The sequence below is a fragment of the Pundamilia nyererei genome, unplaced genomic scaffold, assembly GCF_000239375.1.
Source record: "Pundamilia nyererei isolate P.nyererei 1_Seehausen unplaced genomic scaffold, PunNye1.0 scaffold00038, whole genome shotgun sequence".
Classification (NCBI taxonomy): domain Eukaryota; kingdom Metazoa; phylum Chordata; class Actinopteri; order Cichliformes; family Cichlidae; genus Pundamilia; species Pundamilia nyererei.
Genome location: NW_005187439.1, coordinates 2,141,151 through 2,159,954, shown reverse-complemented (window position 1 = coordinate 2,159,954; position 18,804 = coordinate 2,141,151). Strand labels below are relative to the sequence as shown.

Here is an 18,804-nt window from a genome sequence, read left to right as displayed (position 1 = left end):
TAAAATAAAACTTGCTGTAACTTCTCCCTCAAACACAGTCCAAAGTGGTTTATTATTTAACCTGAAGAACAAAGACATTTATCTTCTGCCACTATCAGTAAAACAGGGAACACAAACCACATTTTTCTTTTTAGATGATTTTTTGGCATCTTATCAGAAAGCTAGAGTGCAGGGATTGCAGTAAATATAGAGGATAAAGATACAACAAAGTCTTGATACCACACCACATCTTATTGACTTGCTGCTTTGGTTCAAACGAAGGTGACATCAGGTGCACTGGAGAGGCAACAACAACAACTGGGTTTTATAGATGGTGGCTACACAGCATTATTCTCTCTTTATCTGTGCTGACTGATTCTTCTCAGCTTTTGTTTTTAGCCCTCAGATGTAAAAAGCTGATGATCTATGGTTGTCTCCTTGCCAAGCGGGCAGTGTGACCTTGACCTCAAGGTCAGACTAAGTTTTCTGGAAATCTTGCAAATGCAAGAATTTGAGAACAAGGTGATGTAGAATTTTGAAATTGCCATACATGCCTACTAGGAGGCTGAGGAGTAGCACTGGGGGTCCCTGTTGCCACTGATAGCATGAGATGGTACCTGTAGCCCATTCAGGTTGCACAGGCAGTCCAGCTTCTACAGGATCCAGACGGGTTGCTGCGTCTTTCAGCATAATCTCAAGAGTGTGGAGAAGTTGCCAGGACATGGGCCATTTCATGATGAAGTACTCACTAACCACTGACACTTAAAGAGTTTCCTCTTTAATGTCTTTGTTTTTTCTGTCCAGTTTGGGGTTTCACTAACTCAGAGAACATTAAATGAGCTCAGATTTACCTTTAATCTAATACAATATTCAGGTTGTTACACTTGTACATTTGGGACTCCACAACAGGACAGAATTTGAGATTTTTTTTCTGGCAAATTAACAACTTTGTAATTTCAGGGAATATCTATTTTTTGGGTTTGTTTGTTTTTTTTAACGTAGAGATTTTTCTCATTTATTGACCACTTTAATCTCATAGAATATCCAGATGTTCTTTGTCATAAAATCAGAAACTCAGATTGCTTTTCTCTGAACATTAGGAACCATCAGTAGTCATAATACTTTTCAGTTATTATCACCATTAAAGCGTCACTGAAGCCCCTTGAAACTCTAACTTCAGTTCCCAGAGGTCTGATCAACATTAATGGGAAAGGAAAAGCATCTGGAGTCATCTCAAAGTTTAAAAACAAAGTCTAGCTAATTGTCATTGTGTTCCTCTGAAAATTACCATCATTTCCAGCTGTGTTTTATTTTTTATTTATTTTTTTAAATGAGCATCAGTATTGGAGCATCATTGAAGCCCCTGAAAAATGCTCTCAGCTCACAGAAAGCAAGCTAATTTTCATTTTCATTCATGACAGCAACAACACTGGGGTAAAAAGTGTTTGAAGTCAGGTCTGTATGATTTAAAAAGATTGGATGGACTATTTGTGATATTATAATCTCAAGGAATGTACTTTTTCTTACATTTTAAGAAATATTTTTCTTACATTTATCACTTAAATTTCAAGAATATCACAAGCTTTTTTCTGTAAATGTACAGCTATATTGTTGGATGGTATGATTTTTTTATCCTCTGACTATAACATGCTTCCTTTTAACCACTGAGGAGTCTTGGTTAAAAACACTGGCACCAGTCATTCTTATGTAGGACCCAAACACAGCACCTAAAGATGGTTCAACCACCAGCAGGTGGCAGCATACACCGCACAGACAACCAGACAACAATAAGTGTGTCAGAGAGGAAAGATTCCCCCCTGCAGAAACAGGATGTGTCCAGACATGGGGGTTTATACAGTCATGTGATCCCACTCTGCTCCTCCTTATCTCTTATGTAATCCCCATCTCAGCCGTGGGTTGCCCCCACCCACCCCTCACAACTGCTGACCTGAATATGGTAATTGTGACCACTTATCTGTAGAGGTATATGTTTTCTTCCTCTAGAAACTGATGTGCGGAGGACATAGATGTCTTGAGGAGTAAAGTGATGAAAGTCTGTAGGTCTGTGTGATGGATTGTTAAGCCTGCACACGGCAGCTGTCACACCACTTCCTTGTTGGCAGTGTGTGGTGAAAAATTTGTGTTATTTTCCATTGCTGATGGTCATTAAAATGTAAGGGAGTGTTGTTAAGAGATCAATTTACTGAGGAAGTAGCATGCCTTTAAAATGGCCAAAAATGCTTTGTAGGCAGAAGAAAGACACAGATGAATATAAATCAGGCTTTTTAATAATGAGCAAGTTAATAAAGCTGGATCAGGATAACACACTAATTCAGTTCAGCTTGAGGTTTGTTTATTTCTCCATGCACTACATTCTTTCCAGGCTGTTTAGTGCTCCCCTTCCTCAACCAAACTGCTTAGTGTGTCACTCAGGCCGCCCAGTAACAGATGAGTATTGGCTGGGTGCTTCTTATGGAAGCCTGTTGCTACCAAGAAAAGCAAATAAGCAGATATGAAGGCAGGCAGGCAGAAAACAAAAATTATAAATAATAATCGTTGTAACAGTTTCTTACCTTTAACAAAGTTATTTTAAAAATTTTTCAAATTTCTTTTTTGTTAATTTAATTTTTTGGGTTGTTGTTCAAAACCGGTTTGGTTGGTTGTTAACTGTGACAACCAGTATCACATCACCAAAATGTTTTTATTGATTAATTAATTTATTCATTCATTAGGTGAAAAATTAACTAATTCGGCTTCATTCTTGATACATATAGGTAGGGCAGGGACAAGGGCAGTTAAAAACATTGGCACCGGTGGTTAGAATAAACACCATGGTGGTAACAGGGTCACTCTACACCACTCTATACTTCTGTTTTAAGTATGATTAATTTGGAAATGAACAAAAAAAATAAAGGAAAATATGAGATAGAAGCCATTGTTATTCAGATTTTTTATGATGATGATGATAATGTGAGTTTGTGACAGCCCTATTAATTTCATAATTTTTAATTGTTTATATTTGTTAGTGTTGTAAATATAAAATATAGTTCTAGATTGTTTCCCCCTTTTATATAAGCTACAATTTTACACATCAGTGAACTCCTTTTTAAAACACATTGTTTATTATGACTTTTATGTAATTCCATTTCATTTGAGAGGTTTTTACCTGCTGGTAAATTGTCTTGTTTCTAGGAACAAAAGCACAAAGGATAATCAACGGGCTTACCATAATTAAATTTTTAATTTTTATTATTTTTGGGGGGTGAGGGTTTAAATATATAATTTGTTTTCTTTTTAATTTTTTAAAATTTTACTTAACTAATCTTTTCTCCTTTTATAAAATGTTGTTTTAGTTAACTAATGCCATTGCTTCATGTACCTGAATTCTCTACACTGAGAAATGAATGACTGAAGTTACGTGTGCCATGATGCTCAGGCTGAGTGGGTGGGAAGGCTGAGATGGTTTCGACATATGCAGAGGAGGGATAGTGGATAAACTGGACAAAGAATGTTGAATACGTGGGTGGAAAGGAGGAAGACCACAGAGGAGGTCAGTGGATGTAGTGAAGAAGGACACGCAGAGGGTTGGTGTGATAGAGGACAATGCTAGGGATAGGGTGAGATGGAAACTGAGGTGGTGACCCTTAAAGGGAGCATCTGAAATAAGATACTTTCATAAGTTATTTTTTATTTACTAAGTAAGAATTTTTTTTTCATGAAAAATAAAATTATATTTTATATATGATAATTTTAATGATTAAAAATACTTGAATTTTGGTCAACTGATAGATGGATTCTTTTTTTTATTAGTTCGATGCCCTCATTCATTAATCTTTCTTTCTTGCTGGCATCAGTGGGCTTCCATACAATCTCCACTTACACCAATCATAACAATGAAAGGGGCGGGGCCACATTGGGTTAGGTTGTCACTCTCATTGGGTAAATAACAAACCACCCACTTATTTTGAAGCCTGCCGTTTAGGAGTCACGAGAAGTTTAACGGTTAGAGAAGCTCAAGGAAAATGACACAAATGAACCGGATGAAAACGGCTTCACTGGAGTGGTTCTGACAAGCAGACGACGCCCGCTTGTATCACAGGTGCCGTCCCGTACTTTGTTAGCCCACCTGCACTCGGGGCGGCTCGAGGAACCGCTGTGGCTGCTAGCGAAGCTCGTTAGCCGCTAACCACCGATGCTAGCGAGCTAACTAGACGAATCGCCCGACTAGAGCGACCAAGTGGCGGGCGTGAAGCTAACCACGTCAAGGCTGGTTTTGGAGGGCTGGTTGGCTGAATTTATTCCGTTGAGGAGTTTATTTCCGCCCTTCTTCTACAGTGCTGCTCTTCTTCCCCGTTTCATTGTGTCGGAGCGTCCTGACTGCATGCACGCATGCTAGCAACTGCCACAACTAGCTAGCGTAAGCTAAAGTGGCAGTTTTTGTTTTTGACGCTGTCGCCGGTACGAGATTTCGGGACGCGGTTGTGTCACCATGACGCGTGGTTATTAAGTGGACTTTTTAAATGTCGTGCAGCCCCTCTAGGAGAACCAGACGCGGAGCATGCAGGAGAAGAAGAGAGTCCAGATAAGTAGATAGGGGACGCGACCGAGTTAAACTGGACTGCGAAGTCGATTCGCCTCTGATTAGGGATTGCATTTTGGTTGGCCCTGACAGAGAAAGGAAAGGATGAAGAAGTTTTCGAGAATGCCAAAGTCTGAGAGCGGTGGGCTCGGAGGGGCATCCGGGTCCAGCTCCAGCTCCGGAGTCAGCAGCTACTTCGGGAAAGTGTTTTCAGTCGGCCGGTACCAAGTCACCGTGGAGGAGCTTGTTGCAGAGGGTATGTATCGCACATGCAGCTTAATGATGGTAACGGGTTTATTTTATGGCTCGTGTTTGTTCTACTGAACATCTCCTTGTGATAGAAGTAGGTCGCTCTCCTCTTCCAGGCAGTTGCCACTTAAACTGGGACACCGGGGATTTGGTGCATGGCTAGAATTAAAGCTTTCCCCATACAGCTGTGGTTTACATCTTGCTTCAGCTGATTCCAGACTAGGGGAGTGGAGAGGAGAAGGTGTGGGTTGCCTTCGGGGTCCAACCCTCCTGTGTCAACATAAAGCAGTGTAAAAGTCACTTTTGCCTTATCGAGAGTCTTTAGCATGGGTTAAAACAGTTTTGCCCTCTTTAAAGCGTTTGTGTAGTGCTTGTTTACAGCAGCAGTCCTGTCATTGGGTACAATGCAGGAGAAGATTTCTCTCTAATACGAGAGGGTACTCACGTATTAGAGAGAAAGCCACACCAATCAGATGACCCCCTGTGAGCAAGCACTTGGTTATGGTGGGAAGGACAAACTTCTTTTTCTTTTTTTTTTAACAGGAAGACTTCTCCAACAGAAATGGGCTTAGGGTGGGGCTCCCATCAGGCTTAGCCTGATTTATTTAGTTATTTATTTTTGGTGGGGAGACTAAGGGAAAAAAGCAAGCTATAAAATATTAAAATAAATGTACAAAAGCATTAAACATAGAAATCAAGAAATGGTGTTAAGCACATATGCATAGTCAGCTAAGAATGACCTACTCCAGGTTAGGACAGGAGGTACACATTATTAATACACACACTACAGTAATAATTAGGAATGAACTAGTTTTGAAAGACTGATTTCCTGCTGCAGCTTATTTTGAGATATTACATCTAAATGTGTGACACATAACTTTGAAATTAAAATCTTGAGAATAAAAACATTTTATCTAGTTTCATTTATCTATGCTTAGTGTGTGGTCACTTGTCCAAAAGCACCTGTTAAGCTGAGGAATCCCTGAACTCTCTGGCTGTGTGGGGAAATTTAAATCAAAGTAGAAGTCTTTCAGTCTCAAGATGTAAAAACCTACAAATGTGAACTTTTTTGTTTTTCCTTTTTTTGTCATTTAAATTGAGCTGTGAACTGTGTTGAAAACTTGGTACTGGCTTTATTTGGCCCCTGGTTTTGCCTGCTCTCTAGCACTTTTGAAGATGTGCTTTGCAAGACTTCTTGGAAAGATTTTAAAAATTCCTTCCTGATTTAACAACGCTTTGTGTTCAAAAATGTGTTCACAAATGTTGAAACCACCTCCAAGCACATTCAGCCAGCCGGGCAGAGACAAGAGGAAGTGTGGAAATAAACAGCTTTTGAGCAAGAGTTACTGGTTCACAAATTGTCCAGTGCTTATCAAAGCATATTGATTGAAAACATAATTAGAAACTTTAAAGGTAATTCAGCCAATTAGACAGCTAATTAGTCCTTAGAGTGGTTTTGTCAAACATGCAGCCCAAAAGCCACAACCTTCAAAACAATGGTGTCAAAACTGCCCCACTGGATGAGTTTGCAAAGAAGTCACTTATTTCGGCAGTTCCTTTTCTTTCAAATTCATGGTGTGGTAATGCCAGCTTCCCTACAAATACCTACAAAGTTTAAAGTATTCCTAAATATTGACCAGATATTTACCAGCCTTGATTTAAGAGTAAAGATTTTACACACATCAGATATTGTTTTGGTGTTTGCTAATTTTCAACTTGTGGAAAGCCAAAAAGTAGTTGATGTCAATCAGAAATATGCTAAAATTTGGTTTTAGATTTTACTTCGGAAAGGTGGATATCTTTGCCCATTACGACGCACACCACTCGAGACGTTTTTGTGAATACTTTTGATGTGAAATGTAAAATCAATCTGGGAGGGGAATAGAATTCCTCTTGTGTAGGAAGCAGTTGTTTTTGCCTTTTTGTTAGAGGATAATGTGACTCTAATGAGATATTTCTGGGAAAGTGTTCTAAGAGATCATTCTCAAAATAATACATATAAATATATTTATGAGTAGCCTTTTTTTCTTTTTCTAGTTCCCCCTCACTGCTGACTTCTTATCTGATCACACTCAACAGCATGTTTGACACTATTTTACTCGATTGCTCAGATTTTCTCCCTGCTGTTTGAGGACTAATTTAGTCAGAGGGTGAGCCCTAAAACTAAGCTTAATCTGGGACAATTTTAAAGGAAGTTTAACCTCTCAGGTCCCACCTAAAATTAACCAGAAGAGACATTATAATCAAACATATTTCTCATCTCAGCCCATAATCGTTCTGTGTAAGCCTGTGCTAAGTGCCTCAGTGGTGACGAGCATGTCTCTTCATGCAGCTGTAAACACGCTGTAAACTTGATCTCACTCGCCCAAATTAAAAACAAAACAACACAACTCTTCCTGCAAGCAGTCATGAGTCTGTGTCATCATATAATCATGTGCAGAGTCTGTGGCTGGTTTTTCTGCACTGTAACCTTTGCTCATCAGTCTGTCCCAAGCTAAAGAGCTGGGTGTCTGGACTGCATGGTTAATCATATAACAGAATATTTCATTTCACCAACTGTGCCTGGTACATTTGAAAGTAGATGAAATGTTAAAGTGGAAAAAGTGCCGGTGCCCGTGTGAAAGGTCTGTATGAAGGTCTAAAATCTGTTTATGGCTGTGAATAAGCGCTTCATTGCAGCAGTTTTTGTCTCCCTGAAACTTTTACTTCAGCTCGAGTAAAGATGACTTTTTAGTCTAGACCAAACTTGAATTTGCTGCGACTCATCTGGTCTTGTGATGATCTAGAGGAAACGGGAGGTTTTCATAGGTTGGTTGTTTTATTTATTTTTTTTATCTTTGTCTCTGGATTTCTGCTGTCCCTCTTGAACAATGTTTTGGTTGGTTGTGTGCTTTGACTGATTGCTCTCTTACAGTATATTTCTGTATTAAATGTATTTGTCCCATAACCTAACATGCACCTCCCTGGAAATTTAACAACATGTTGCCATTGACGCTGTTCATACAGGTCTAAATACTGGCAATGGTGTCGGCCGCTGGCATAAGCCAAGTCGTAGACTCGACGTAGATTCATTACAGAAGCATAATACAGGGATTACTGTTGTCTGCGTGTTGTCTTATCAGGACAAGCTGTGTTGCACTTTAATCTAAGGCTCCTGGATTAGTGCAACCTCCATAATCATGATTTTTGCTTCTTAATAACTATAGTTTAAAAAATTTAGCACAAATGTATAAATTAACATTTTTTTTAAAGCACCTGGGAGAGGGCAGCTTTATATAATTTAAAAAGACAAACATGAAATGGTAATGTATGTTTGTTTACTATCATTGAATTTCATTAATGTGTCTGTTCTCTGTCCAGTTAAGTAGCTTTCTGATATGCAGTGTCCAGTGTAATACTTTCCCATACTGGCTCAGTAGATCAGAATTAATTTATATACATAATCTAAATTTGCAAAATTACGACTTACAAAGCTTGTTCCCTTTGAGACCCATGTTTCAGGTGTCAGTGAGACAGTTGCTGTCAGCCTTGAGCAAAGTTAATAAGACACTAAGTTAAAGATTGATGCAAAAAAAGGCGGTTTTTGTTTCAACGTGTTCTTCATTCTCTAACGTTGTTGCTGTGTAAAACAAAACAGTGGAGGACAGGAGCAGCTGAAAAGATACTTTTTTCTTTGCAAATAATCTTTGTGAAACAGATGATTTGGCAAAGGACTCTGTTTGCTGCTTTGCTGCCTCTTTGAAGCTACCTCACTACCCCTTCTGTTTGTTTCAGAGAGGCTTCGTCATAAATTATGACACCGACCAGACTCGTATATATTATCACAATGTTGTCATATATAAAAGGCCTGTATTTGTTACAGTGCTCGTCCCATGCTCTAACCATTCAGCAATATTGGACCTCCAACCACTAACCAATGCTTGCTTAAATGTTTGCTGAGGTTTCAGGGTTTGTGGCCAGAAAAGCTTGATCTGTTTGATCTTTGGTGAAAATGTTGTGTTACCTGCTCAGAGATTACAAGGCAACTTTGCACCAGGGCACATTTTAAAATGAGTATTACAGTTACAGTTGTACGCACTAAGTTGTCTTTTAGCCGAACAGCAACACCGATGCACAGTCAGGATAAACATGAGCAAGCACATTTCAGAATGTGCATTTGTGTTAAAAGTGAAAACAAATTCTGAATCAATTGCTGAGTCTGCATAACACGGGTTTGTATATGTGTAAAGTGAAACTAGTCCTGTAATGACAGCAACACAGTTGGGTTAAAATTACATGTGAGGCAAAGCTGCAGCTTTAACACTGGCTCATATTGAACTTCCTGCTATCGTAATCTGTTCAGATAACCCACATTGCATCAGTTTGTTTCCTGTCTTTTCATGATGCCTCCACACATCTAAAGATAATGAGCCTCAAGTCAGCAGAGACCACGGTTCTTGACTTGACTACAACTAGATTCCTTTTGAGATTATTTCCTCTCATAGTCCTGGTGGAATTTCACAAGAAGAAAGCTGTTGCGTTAGTGTGTAATGTTTGCTCTAAAAGGAAATGAACAAAGTCAAAAACACAAAAGAGGAAAAACTTACGATGTTTGATTTTATTGGAATGTCAACATGAGAAAAAGACTGACTTAAGACAGCACAGGCTAAGTTTTATGATCCTTATCCTACAGTTAATGAGGTTTACGTTTTCAACAGACACTATAATAATAACTAGACTATACCGTTTATGGAAAAGTTGCAGTTGGATTGTTGCTACTGTGGCTTGCTGTTAAAAAGTTGAAGGTAAAGATGTTTGTTAAAAATCTGAAGGGAATCTATTATACTTGTATCATAAAAAATGACAAAGGAGGAAAGAACTAAAAAGGAAGGTTTATTAAAAAATAAATCTGTCGCAACTAAAAAGCTGAAAATGAGATTTATGAGCATTTAAAATTTTTCTAAAATTGACAAGTGAACTGTTTTTATCTCACGTTGTGATGAATTTATTGTGTCATTAGGTATTTGGCTGCAACACTAAAATCACTGGAAAAGTCTTTAAAAAGGCATACTGGAAGTTCAGTATGCTCAGTGTGTAATTCTGGGTCACTCATGCGACTGATGTCAAAGTACTGAATGGATCATGTGAGGTTTTTTTAGAGTGGCTCATCTCTTGGTACCTCATTCAGCTATTATCCTGCAGCTGTGCCTGTTTAACGAAAAGCACGAGATTCCTGTAAAACCAAGCACACAGTTGTAGTTTGTAAGAAAAGAGAAGCTGGGGCACTCTGCATAAAATCAGTCAAATCTGAAATGGTTCCAGGCTTCCCAAAATCACTTAATTTTTCAAAATCTGTTCAACAGCTTTAATGTATTTAATGGAGCCATGCATATTGCAGTGAAATCACTAAAACAACCACTTCAAGTGTAACAATCTAAAGCTAAAATAGTATTTTGTTCATAGTGAAGCTGCACTAATTTAATGTTTATGATGAAAAGTAACAGAAACGAGCACCGGTGCTCTGAATGTTGATTTGGTTTCTGATGATTAACTGGGGAAAACTTAAAATTGTGAATTGTTGGGGAAGCCTTGATGTTGTATATCACCATGTAGGTAGGTGGCTGGTCAGAACAAGTTATGATGTAATAAAGGACTCCTTTTCACTGTATTTTCATACCCGGCTTATCTTTTAACGGTGTTTCCCTTTGCATTGCAAGACTTGCATGTATTTTTCAGTCCTGAAATTTACATGGATATCTCCTGTAACGTTACGAGGGCTAAAAAAAAGTGCTTTAAAAACATTGCAAGTTGAAAAGTGCTTGAGGTCTGGAATACCGAAAATATTCCCATCATGAAGGTAAAATTTTGCTAAACTTAAATTTAAGTTATTATGTAGGATTTGGTTGAATTTTGAATGATCATACACCTTTGTTTTTAGTTTTTTTTTAAAAGTGCAAATTTCAGTCCCCTCAAAATAAAATTTTGTGAAGTTCAAAAGTTTTCTTAACACCATGTGTTCTTTTGGGTATCTTTTGGGTTTTCCATTGAGACATCTGCCCAGCTGGGCAGTTTGTACCCTCAGTCATTTCACTCCACTCCCTCTTTAGCCTCTGTGGTTTCTCTTGAGCTCTGTGCGATGCTGTCTTCAAGAGGAACACAGAAGCAACTTGTGAGAACAGGATGCATCTGTGAGCAAGTCACTCTTTCTCTCCTAACTCTTTCTTATCGTGCACACTCCCCTGTCAGGGGCCTGTCGGAAAAGGATAGAAATTAATTTGATTAAATATGGGCTTGGGATAAGTCTGCACTACACCCAGTGGCCAGTTTTAGCTACAATTCTGAGATCTAATATAGAAGTTGCACAGTTATTTAGTGCTCTGTGAAGGTGTTAATGTTTAAAACAGTCTTTGTACTGATTCAGTTAATTTGTAGTTATATTTGTGCTGCGATTAGGAGGAAGTGACCAGACCTAAAATTTGCTGCGCACTAATTTCAGCAGTGTTACACAATTAGAAAGGATATACCACTGAAAGTTTATTAACTGGCAGACCTTTGTACGAGGCCATTGCAGTGAAGAGAGAGCAGCTCAAATAATGACGTTGCAGAAGTAGACTGAAATGAGATTCTTCTATAGGGTGGCCAGGCCAAGCCTTATACATGGCTTATTTGGTGTCGTTTTGGCTTCATGCGCACATCTTCATTTGATCGAGTTGAGGACTTCACCATTTCAGTGATAAGTCATTACAGGGATTCAGAGAGAGGAGAAAAACTGCAGCAGCTTTAAAATATTTAGACATTCTGGGGAAACCCACTGAAAATCTGTGATCACGTTGGGTTATGTCTTCTTCCTGCTGATGCAGTTGTTGTGAATTGTGACACCTTATTGTGTCTTAAGCACCAGTGTAAATAGTTATGATGCTGCACTAATGTCACAGTTGGCACACGACAACCAATGCTGTGACCATCAGCACGGCTCAGGGAGGGAGCTCAGACCAGTTGCTGCTCTTTTATATTGAAAGTAGGTAGTTGAACTGGTTCTGTCATCTTGAGCAGGATGTCATTGTGAATCCAGAGCTTAGACATCCCATGTGACCCCGGGCTGCTTTGGGATCTTTCAGGAGGAACTGGAAAATGTTGCTCTGTAAAACTGGAATGCCCTGTTTAGCCTGCTGCCGGTGCGCCCCAGCTTCAGATAAGCAGAGTAAATGCTTGGATAGACTCTGTTGATTCTACTGTATTGTCAATGAAAGGGAATGTATCTTAAGTTTACAGCCCCTGACAACAAGGTCAATTAGCCTGTCTTGTGTATTTCACAGCTATAAAAGCTGGGTCAGTGGCTTTCATTACTCAATAAGTTTTGTAGTCAATAATTTTCTCTTTTCACCTGCAGTAAGCACAGGTAGGTCTGTTTAGGAGTGTGCATTATGACAAATTACTGTTTTACACAGCAGACACCTGCTGCATAATTGACAACAGAAGAAGCTCCTCATAAGTGGTGTTGATGATGGTCACGTTTTTACAAGCGTTAAATTACATTAGCTTGGGTTTCACTGTACAGAAGTGAGTAAAAGGAATACTGTGATCCTTTTGGAGCCACACAGTTAAGTCACAATCTCCTACAAGTTGTCCCTGAGAAGAAGTCTGAAATTTCATTTAGCTGATGGCTAGCTGCTGTTTGTAGATTTTTGCAGTTCTGGTGGAAAGCACATTCTTGTTATCATGACTTGTGTGTGGCTGATTACAGACGAGGCACAAAAAATGTTTTAAGTGATAAATGAACTGACATGACATGTGTTTTGTTTTAGTTACCATGCTAAATAAGCACATTTTCAGAGAGCAGATGATGTTACTTATCAATTGAAGCCTCGTGCGTACATTTTGCAAATGTGATTCTTCTGTCGTAGGTTTTTCCAGTTGGATGTGCTGTGTAGGCAAAAATTCAATAAAAATGTGTTGACTGTAACAGGATTTTGTTGCTGGACAAACTGTCTCTGGCTAATACCCCTGTAACTGCAGTCAGAATACTTCATTAAGCTGTTTGCTGAGCAGACACTGAGCATTTAGCAGGTAAACTGCCTCTGGAACATATCTTGTTGCATAATGGCTCCACCAGACCACCGGCCATAACAGGACTGCTGTACCTACCACCTCCTGTAGGTACAATTCAAACTGTTCATGTTGGCATGTGTTTGTAAATTCTTGGTAGAAACATCACTGCTTCTTTATAATTAACAGGAAGACCTTGGGTTAGTGGTTTCACTTCCTATGTTTGCAGTTTTACAAGCACATTAACTACAAGGTTATAATTCATCAATGCCTTGTTTAATGAGGGTCACCTCCACCTTCTAAGCACATTTGCTCTTGTTTTTCATACATTTTTCTCCAGTCTTTTTCATGTTGAAAGCTTCAAAGCAAGCTCATATCTCAGCTGACTAGTCTCCACATCTTACGTAACACAAGGATGTCGTAAAACACAACTCCCCCCCCCCCGAACATGCTGACTTCACACATGTTCTGTTTGGTTTCACCACAATCTTGAAACGTATGCAGTTGGGGCTCTGTAAGTTACAGGCTCAAGAGTTGACAGCAACGTAGGATTTTCAGTCGTGACAGGGACTACGCAGATCACGTAAACAGGAGAAATGCAAACACAGTTGTCACGCAAATTGAACCTTGTTCTTTGCCACTTTTGATCTGGACCGTTGTCACGTGTTCACCGCGCAAGCTTCACTACTAGAAATTTGCAGAACAAATTTATCAATGCAAATGAGGTCACATGAGAGCAGTTTGCAGAGTATATCTGATAAGTTCTTCAGTGGGATATTCTTCAGCAGCTTTGTGTTAGACAGGGGAAAATAACAAATGAAAGCTCATGCTAAATTAAATTTACTGCAGATATATCTGCTTCCTTTCTGGGTCTGACACAGTTAAGATAAAAGGAAAAGAGTTTGGCTTGGGGCTGAGCGCTGTGGTTGATAATGGAATTAAGTAACAGTTTCTTTCCTGAGGTAGAGCAATGGAAAAACTATACTCCTAAATTTGGTGTGTTTACAGTAATACTGGTACGGACTTTCAAACTGAATACTCAATACTTCCGCAACTTGGCAGGTTAGTGGTTTCACCATAATAATTTAAAGGCTCCGCACACCTGAGTCAATGACGGGTGTTTAGGAGGGAAAAAAAAATTAAGGTTCAGGTGACCTTGGTCAGTTGCAATGAAACAATGTTCACACAGTCACTTGCACACAGTAATATGTATTCACCCCCATCCACCAAGGCAGAATGCAATCAACCAATTAGGAAACGCTAACTATTAGGCACATCACACATGTGTACTGTTGGTTGGCTAACTTGAACATTAGTTTTGTAATTGAGCCTCTAGAAGCCAAAAGAAAACACTCATTTTTAGCATTTCATTTATCAATAACATCCGGTCACAATACTTAAGTTTTCAAACTTGAAATTGAAAATTGTTCTGTGTCGGGACAAAAAGTTGCTCTCTCTTCTAGTGCAAAAAAGACCATATTTATAGGTTTTCTGAGGTAGTGCTGTGCTTCTCGTGACTTGATTCTGGTAAGGTAGACCACCACTATTTCTTCTTAGTTGCTGGTAGACTTTTCTCAGCTTCAGTCTGACTTTTAAGAGAAACATTTATTTATTTATTTTAGACAAATAATTGTGCTGACCTGTTAAATTAACACTCTTAATGTTATGGGCAGGCAGGACCAACAGGACTGATGTTTGCTAGGTCCAGATTAACATTTATTGATAACTGTTTAACACTTAATAAAGCTCATGTGTCAATGTTTCAACAGCATCTGATCTGTTGAAATTGCTCATAAAATGTTCAGCGTTGTGAACGGCGACTAGGGTTCATGAGTTCTAGTACTAGAGAAGGGAGGGGCTGTTCACCTGAATGCCTGCCTGCCTGTAGGTGTGCGCAAAGCTGTGTGTCCATTGGAGTAAGCAAAGATGGCACTGTTGGCAGTACATGTGCAAATGAGTGTCTAATCCGATAGTCATTTTTAATATTGATTAATATCTGATTATCAGTTTTATTTATTTTTGACAACCCTGCAGCCTGATATATTTGAAGAGATGTTTTCTCCTTCTTTTACTTCTTCTGGTAGAAGAAACTGGTAATGTGGTCTTAAAGACCAGGGTACAGGAACCTGTAAGCGCTGAGATGTTTTGTTGGTGTTAATAGGATTAAAAACAAACAGGAGCAATAGATGATGGTATCCACTGGTTCCAAAGCCTCAGCTTTGGAACTTTGGAGTGGTAAGAAATCGGCTCACGCTGGACTTTTAAACTGTGCAGTGCCCCCACACTGACACAGATACTTAATAAACAGTGCTTATCTGGCATGGGTTCTAGTGCAGTTTCTGGTGCTTTGTTCTATAATGCTCTATAATAATGTTGCTCTCTATAATGTTGACCGTACAATGCTGGTCTCCGTCAAACACCGGATCAGTGTCTGTGTGCTACTTTGTGCTGTAGCCCAGCTGCGTATAAAGGAAGCAGGGATCTGCTTGGAGTGCTATTCTGCTGTTGAGCTTTAAAAATTGAATATTTAATAAGTTGATCTGAAGGAAGCAGACCATGAAATTGGCAAAATAAAACAAAATGACACCCAGTATTCTAATGACCCAACCCTGTGGGTCTTGTGGTGAGTCTCAAACAAATGAAGATAAAGCGCTCGTCACTCATACAGGAAGCGTCTTAAGCTATGCTTTTTTTTCCCCACCCCTTCCTTTCTCATCCATCAACAACGAATGTGTTGAAAATAATCAAATATTGCTCAGTGTGGTAAACATTGTTCTCCGGTCGATCAGTACATCTGCCAGGACATCCATGCTGTCTACGCTAATCAATAAAATCACATTAATTTTTTTCCTGCGCTGAGCTTGGATTAAAATGGATTGAAATTTAGAAATCACACACCATAATCATGTCGGGATGCTCAGAATATATAAATATTATATGATGTGACATAAGAGGAAATTATAACTCATTTGATCCTCCCTCTGCCAGCACATCGTGATGAAAAAGCATCCTATCTACGATATTAGCATACTGTAATGGTGATGAATGGGCACATTGTGCCTCTTTGTTGTCTTATTCTAGCACCGTAGAAAGAATGCTGGTACGACACAGCTCTCGGTCCCGTGATGGGCATCGCTGCCTTTGTGCTTGCTCATTGAGGCCTTCTGTCTCTGCCTCGCTGCGCTGCCCGCCATCCTCTTTGTGAAGCTGCAAATGAATAATTTTCTACCAATTCACCATGAGCTGGTTTGCAGCGGGCGGCGAGCCAAAGGTGGGAGTGAACTCGGGTCATGTGGAAACAGAAAGACATTGATTGATGTGGACATTCACTACAGCGCTTTAACATGAGCCCACTTTCAGTGATGGATTTGGTTTTGATCAGTGTATTGACGAATGATGGGTTTTATGGCTGTCTCTTTGAGGCGCAGCAAACAGTTTTCTGGATTTACATGGTAAATGTGTAAATTAACAGATTCACAGGATGCCGTATTGCTTCTTGTATTTTTTTGTTTTTTATTATGAATTAAATCATTGGTGGTGACCATGAATGACGACTGCTTTTTGTTAAGTATTCATTGGAAGGGACCTAATGTTAATATGCCATCATGTCTTGTGCATAAAAACATGTTTCCTGCCCTGCTGTAATGTAGAAACTAAACTCTGAACTCATTGGACCACATGATAGTGAGTCAGAGGTGTTGACCACACGACCCTGGTCTGGCATGGGCTGTTCGAAACCTGACAAACATTTATCTAATTCAGAACCATTTCATTCTTGAAACCATCTAAGCACTGCTTATTTATTCATTTTGTTTATTTTAAAGGGAAAAAAGACTACAGAATAACTGGATAACTAAATTAAAGAATAAATGGAATTTGCTTTTTGCATCTATTTTGCTCTGGGTTTTGAGTATTTGCTTGTAAACCAGTTGAGTGGCACATACTGGAACACAATATCATAACAGCTTAAAGGCGAAGCTCTTATTACTGTAATTTTGCTGTTTATGGTGCCAGTTACTAGGATTTAATGATAAATGAGAGAAACACAAGGTGTGTGTAAATGTGTAATTGGCCAAAATATGTCATCAGTGATTGTGTTTGTGTTGACGGGTTTGTTAAAGTTTACATCTACACTGAAGAACACATGGTGACTATTTTGTGTGCATTTTTGTGTCTGCAAATTAAATTTATTGAACTGAATTGTTTGTGCTGATGTGTAAGTAGTTAGAGCAGAAAGGCAAAAGGGCTTCAAACTTTCTCAGCCATCAGAGTCTCCTCACAACGTGGCAGTGGAGTCTAACCACCCCTTGTCCTGGATTTTATTTGTCTTAATTACAACGCTTTCATCAAAGTCTGGGTTTATCCTAAATTGTGGCTCAGAGGTTGTCATGGTATTGTAGTGACAGTGATGGGATTTTTATTTTTCCCACTGAGGAAAAGAACAATCTTTGCCTAAAGTCTGGCAAGTAAAAATAAACTGAATAGTTTCTTGAAAAGCTCAAAGACTTAACTGATTATCCTTTTATTTCGTTCAGCCTTTGGATTTTAGAGCACCAGCACAACTGGCCCGTACGGCGTCACCCCGTCGTCCCTCCCATTTCCATCATAAACCCTTCAAACCACTTTTGTCTGCCTGTTCAGTTGTAAACACTGCTGTTAAGGTAAGACGTATGAGAGCCGACTGCCAGAACCTTCCAGCTCAGTAATCCCAGGATGAAGAAAGTGTAGTCATCGCCTCACCTCTTCATGTTGCCTTTTATGGCGCTGCCTCTTAGAAAAGCTTTTTTACATACTTACATGTGTTTTTTAAAGTGCTTCTCAGCATCCACTCGAGTCAGGGTAGAAGTGTGATTGACTGCAAGGCCTTGACTGCTGCCAAGTGAAAAAATAATAACTGAATATGTAATAGGAAGAGTCCAGGTTGGAAGCTGTATGAAATAACTGTTTGCAGTTTTAATGATCAAAGTAGGGATATTGTCGGGTAGATGGCTTGGTAAGGGGAAGTATTTCATTTTTCCAGAAATCTTTCTTTTAGACCTGTTTTATTTACATGATTGTAACTCCCGACATTAGTTGCCCTAAGAACCTGAATACAGCAAAGTTAAAACCCTTCAATATAACAAGGAGAACCCCCAGCAATTTCCTAATGTTGTTAATCTGCTCAACATTTGGCAATAAAACCCTTTCTGATTCTGATTCTGATCAAACTGTCCCCTGTGAGCAGCATGACAATGGTGGAGAGGAAGACTCTGGTGTGAGAGGAAGGAGTAGAGAGGATATGGGAATGTAGAGAAACCAACAAAACGTATGCATCGTGGCAAATAAACACATCTGGAGTGAAAAGAGGGGAGTGGAGAAGAAATGCTCTGTGCATCATGGGAAATAATTTAGCAGTCTGCGCTTACAGCAGCATAACTAGTCGATGGTTCAGGGTCACATGATGCACTTCTAACGACGAGCTTTATCAAAAAGGAAACTTTAAAGCCTCATCTTAAAAGTAGAGTGTGTCTGCCTCCTGAATCCCTATGAGCAGCACTAAAAGGGGCTCAGCTCGGCGCATGGAAGCTAGTTTGACAGGAGAAGTGCCTGATAATTGAACGTTCTGCCTCCAGTTATTTTTCTTGTCAAAGTTTTCATGTTAAATACAATAATTGGCTTTTATAATGAAAGTTAAAGTTTCAGATACTGAAATGACCATATAGCTATATATAAGTAATCCTTATGAGGCAAATGTTTCATACTGCTGTTGATTCTTGGTTTCTGAATGTCTTTCTACTTAATGCTCTGTATGAGGTCATAGAAGGTGGACTATCCTAAAAATAGCCATTTTATGGACACTCCTCTGGCTGAGAGCACAAGACCCCCACCCAGCTGCTGTCCAAATCTTCTGTTTGAAATGACCAACCAATAAGAGAAAGGTTTGCTTTAAGGGGACTGAAAGGGAGTTAGAATTGCTTGGTTTAGACTGTAGA

At 39.2% G+C, this 18,804-nt stretch overlaps 1 protein-coding gene across 1 annotated transcript in view; it reads left to right on the top strand.

Moving 5' to 3' along the window:
- Positions 1-3,912: 3,912 nt before the first annotated feature.
- bmp2k (BMP2 inducible kinase) overlaps positions 3,913-18,804 on the top strand; it is a 56,177-nt gene continuing 41,285 nt past the window's right edge. Inside the window, exon 1 of the mRNA XM_013910200.1 lies at positions 3,913-4,814. Coding sequence (XP_013765654.1) covers positions 4,664-4,814 — 151 coding nt within the window. The 5' untranslated portion in view covers positions 3,913-4,663. The remainder of the gene's footprint in view (positions 4,815-18,804) is intronic.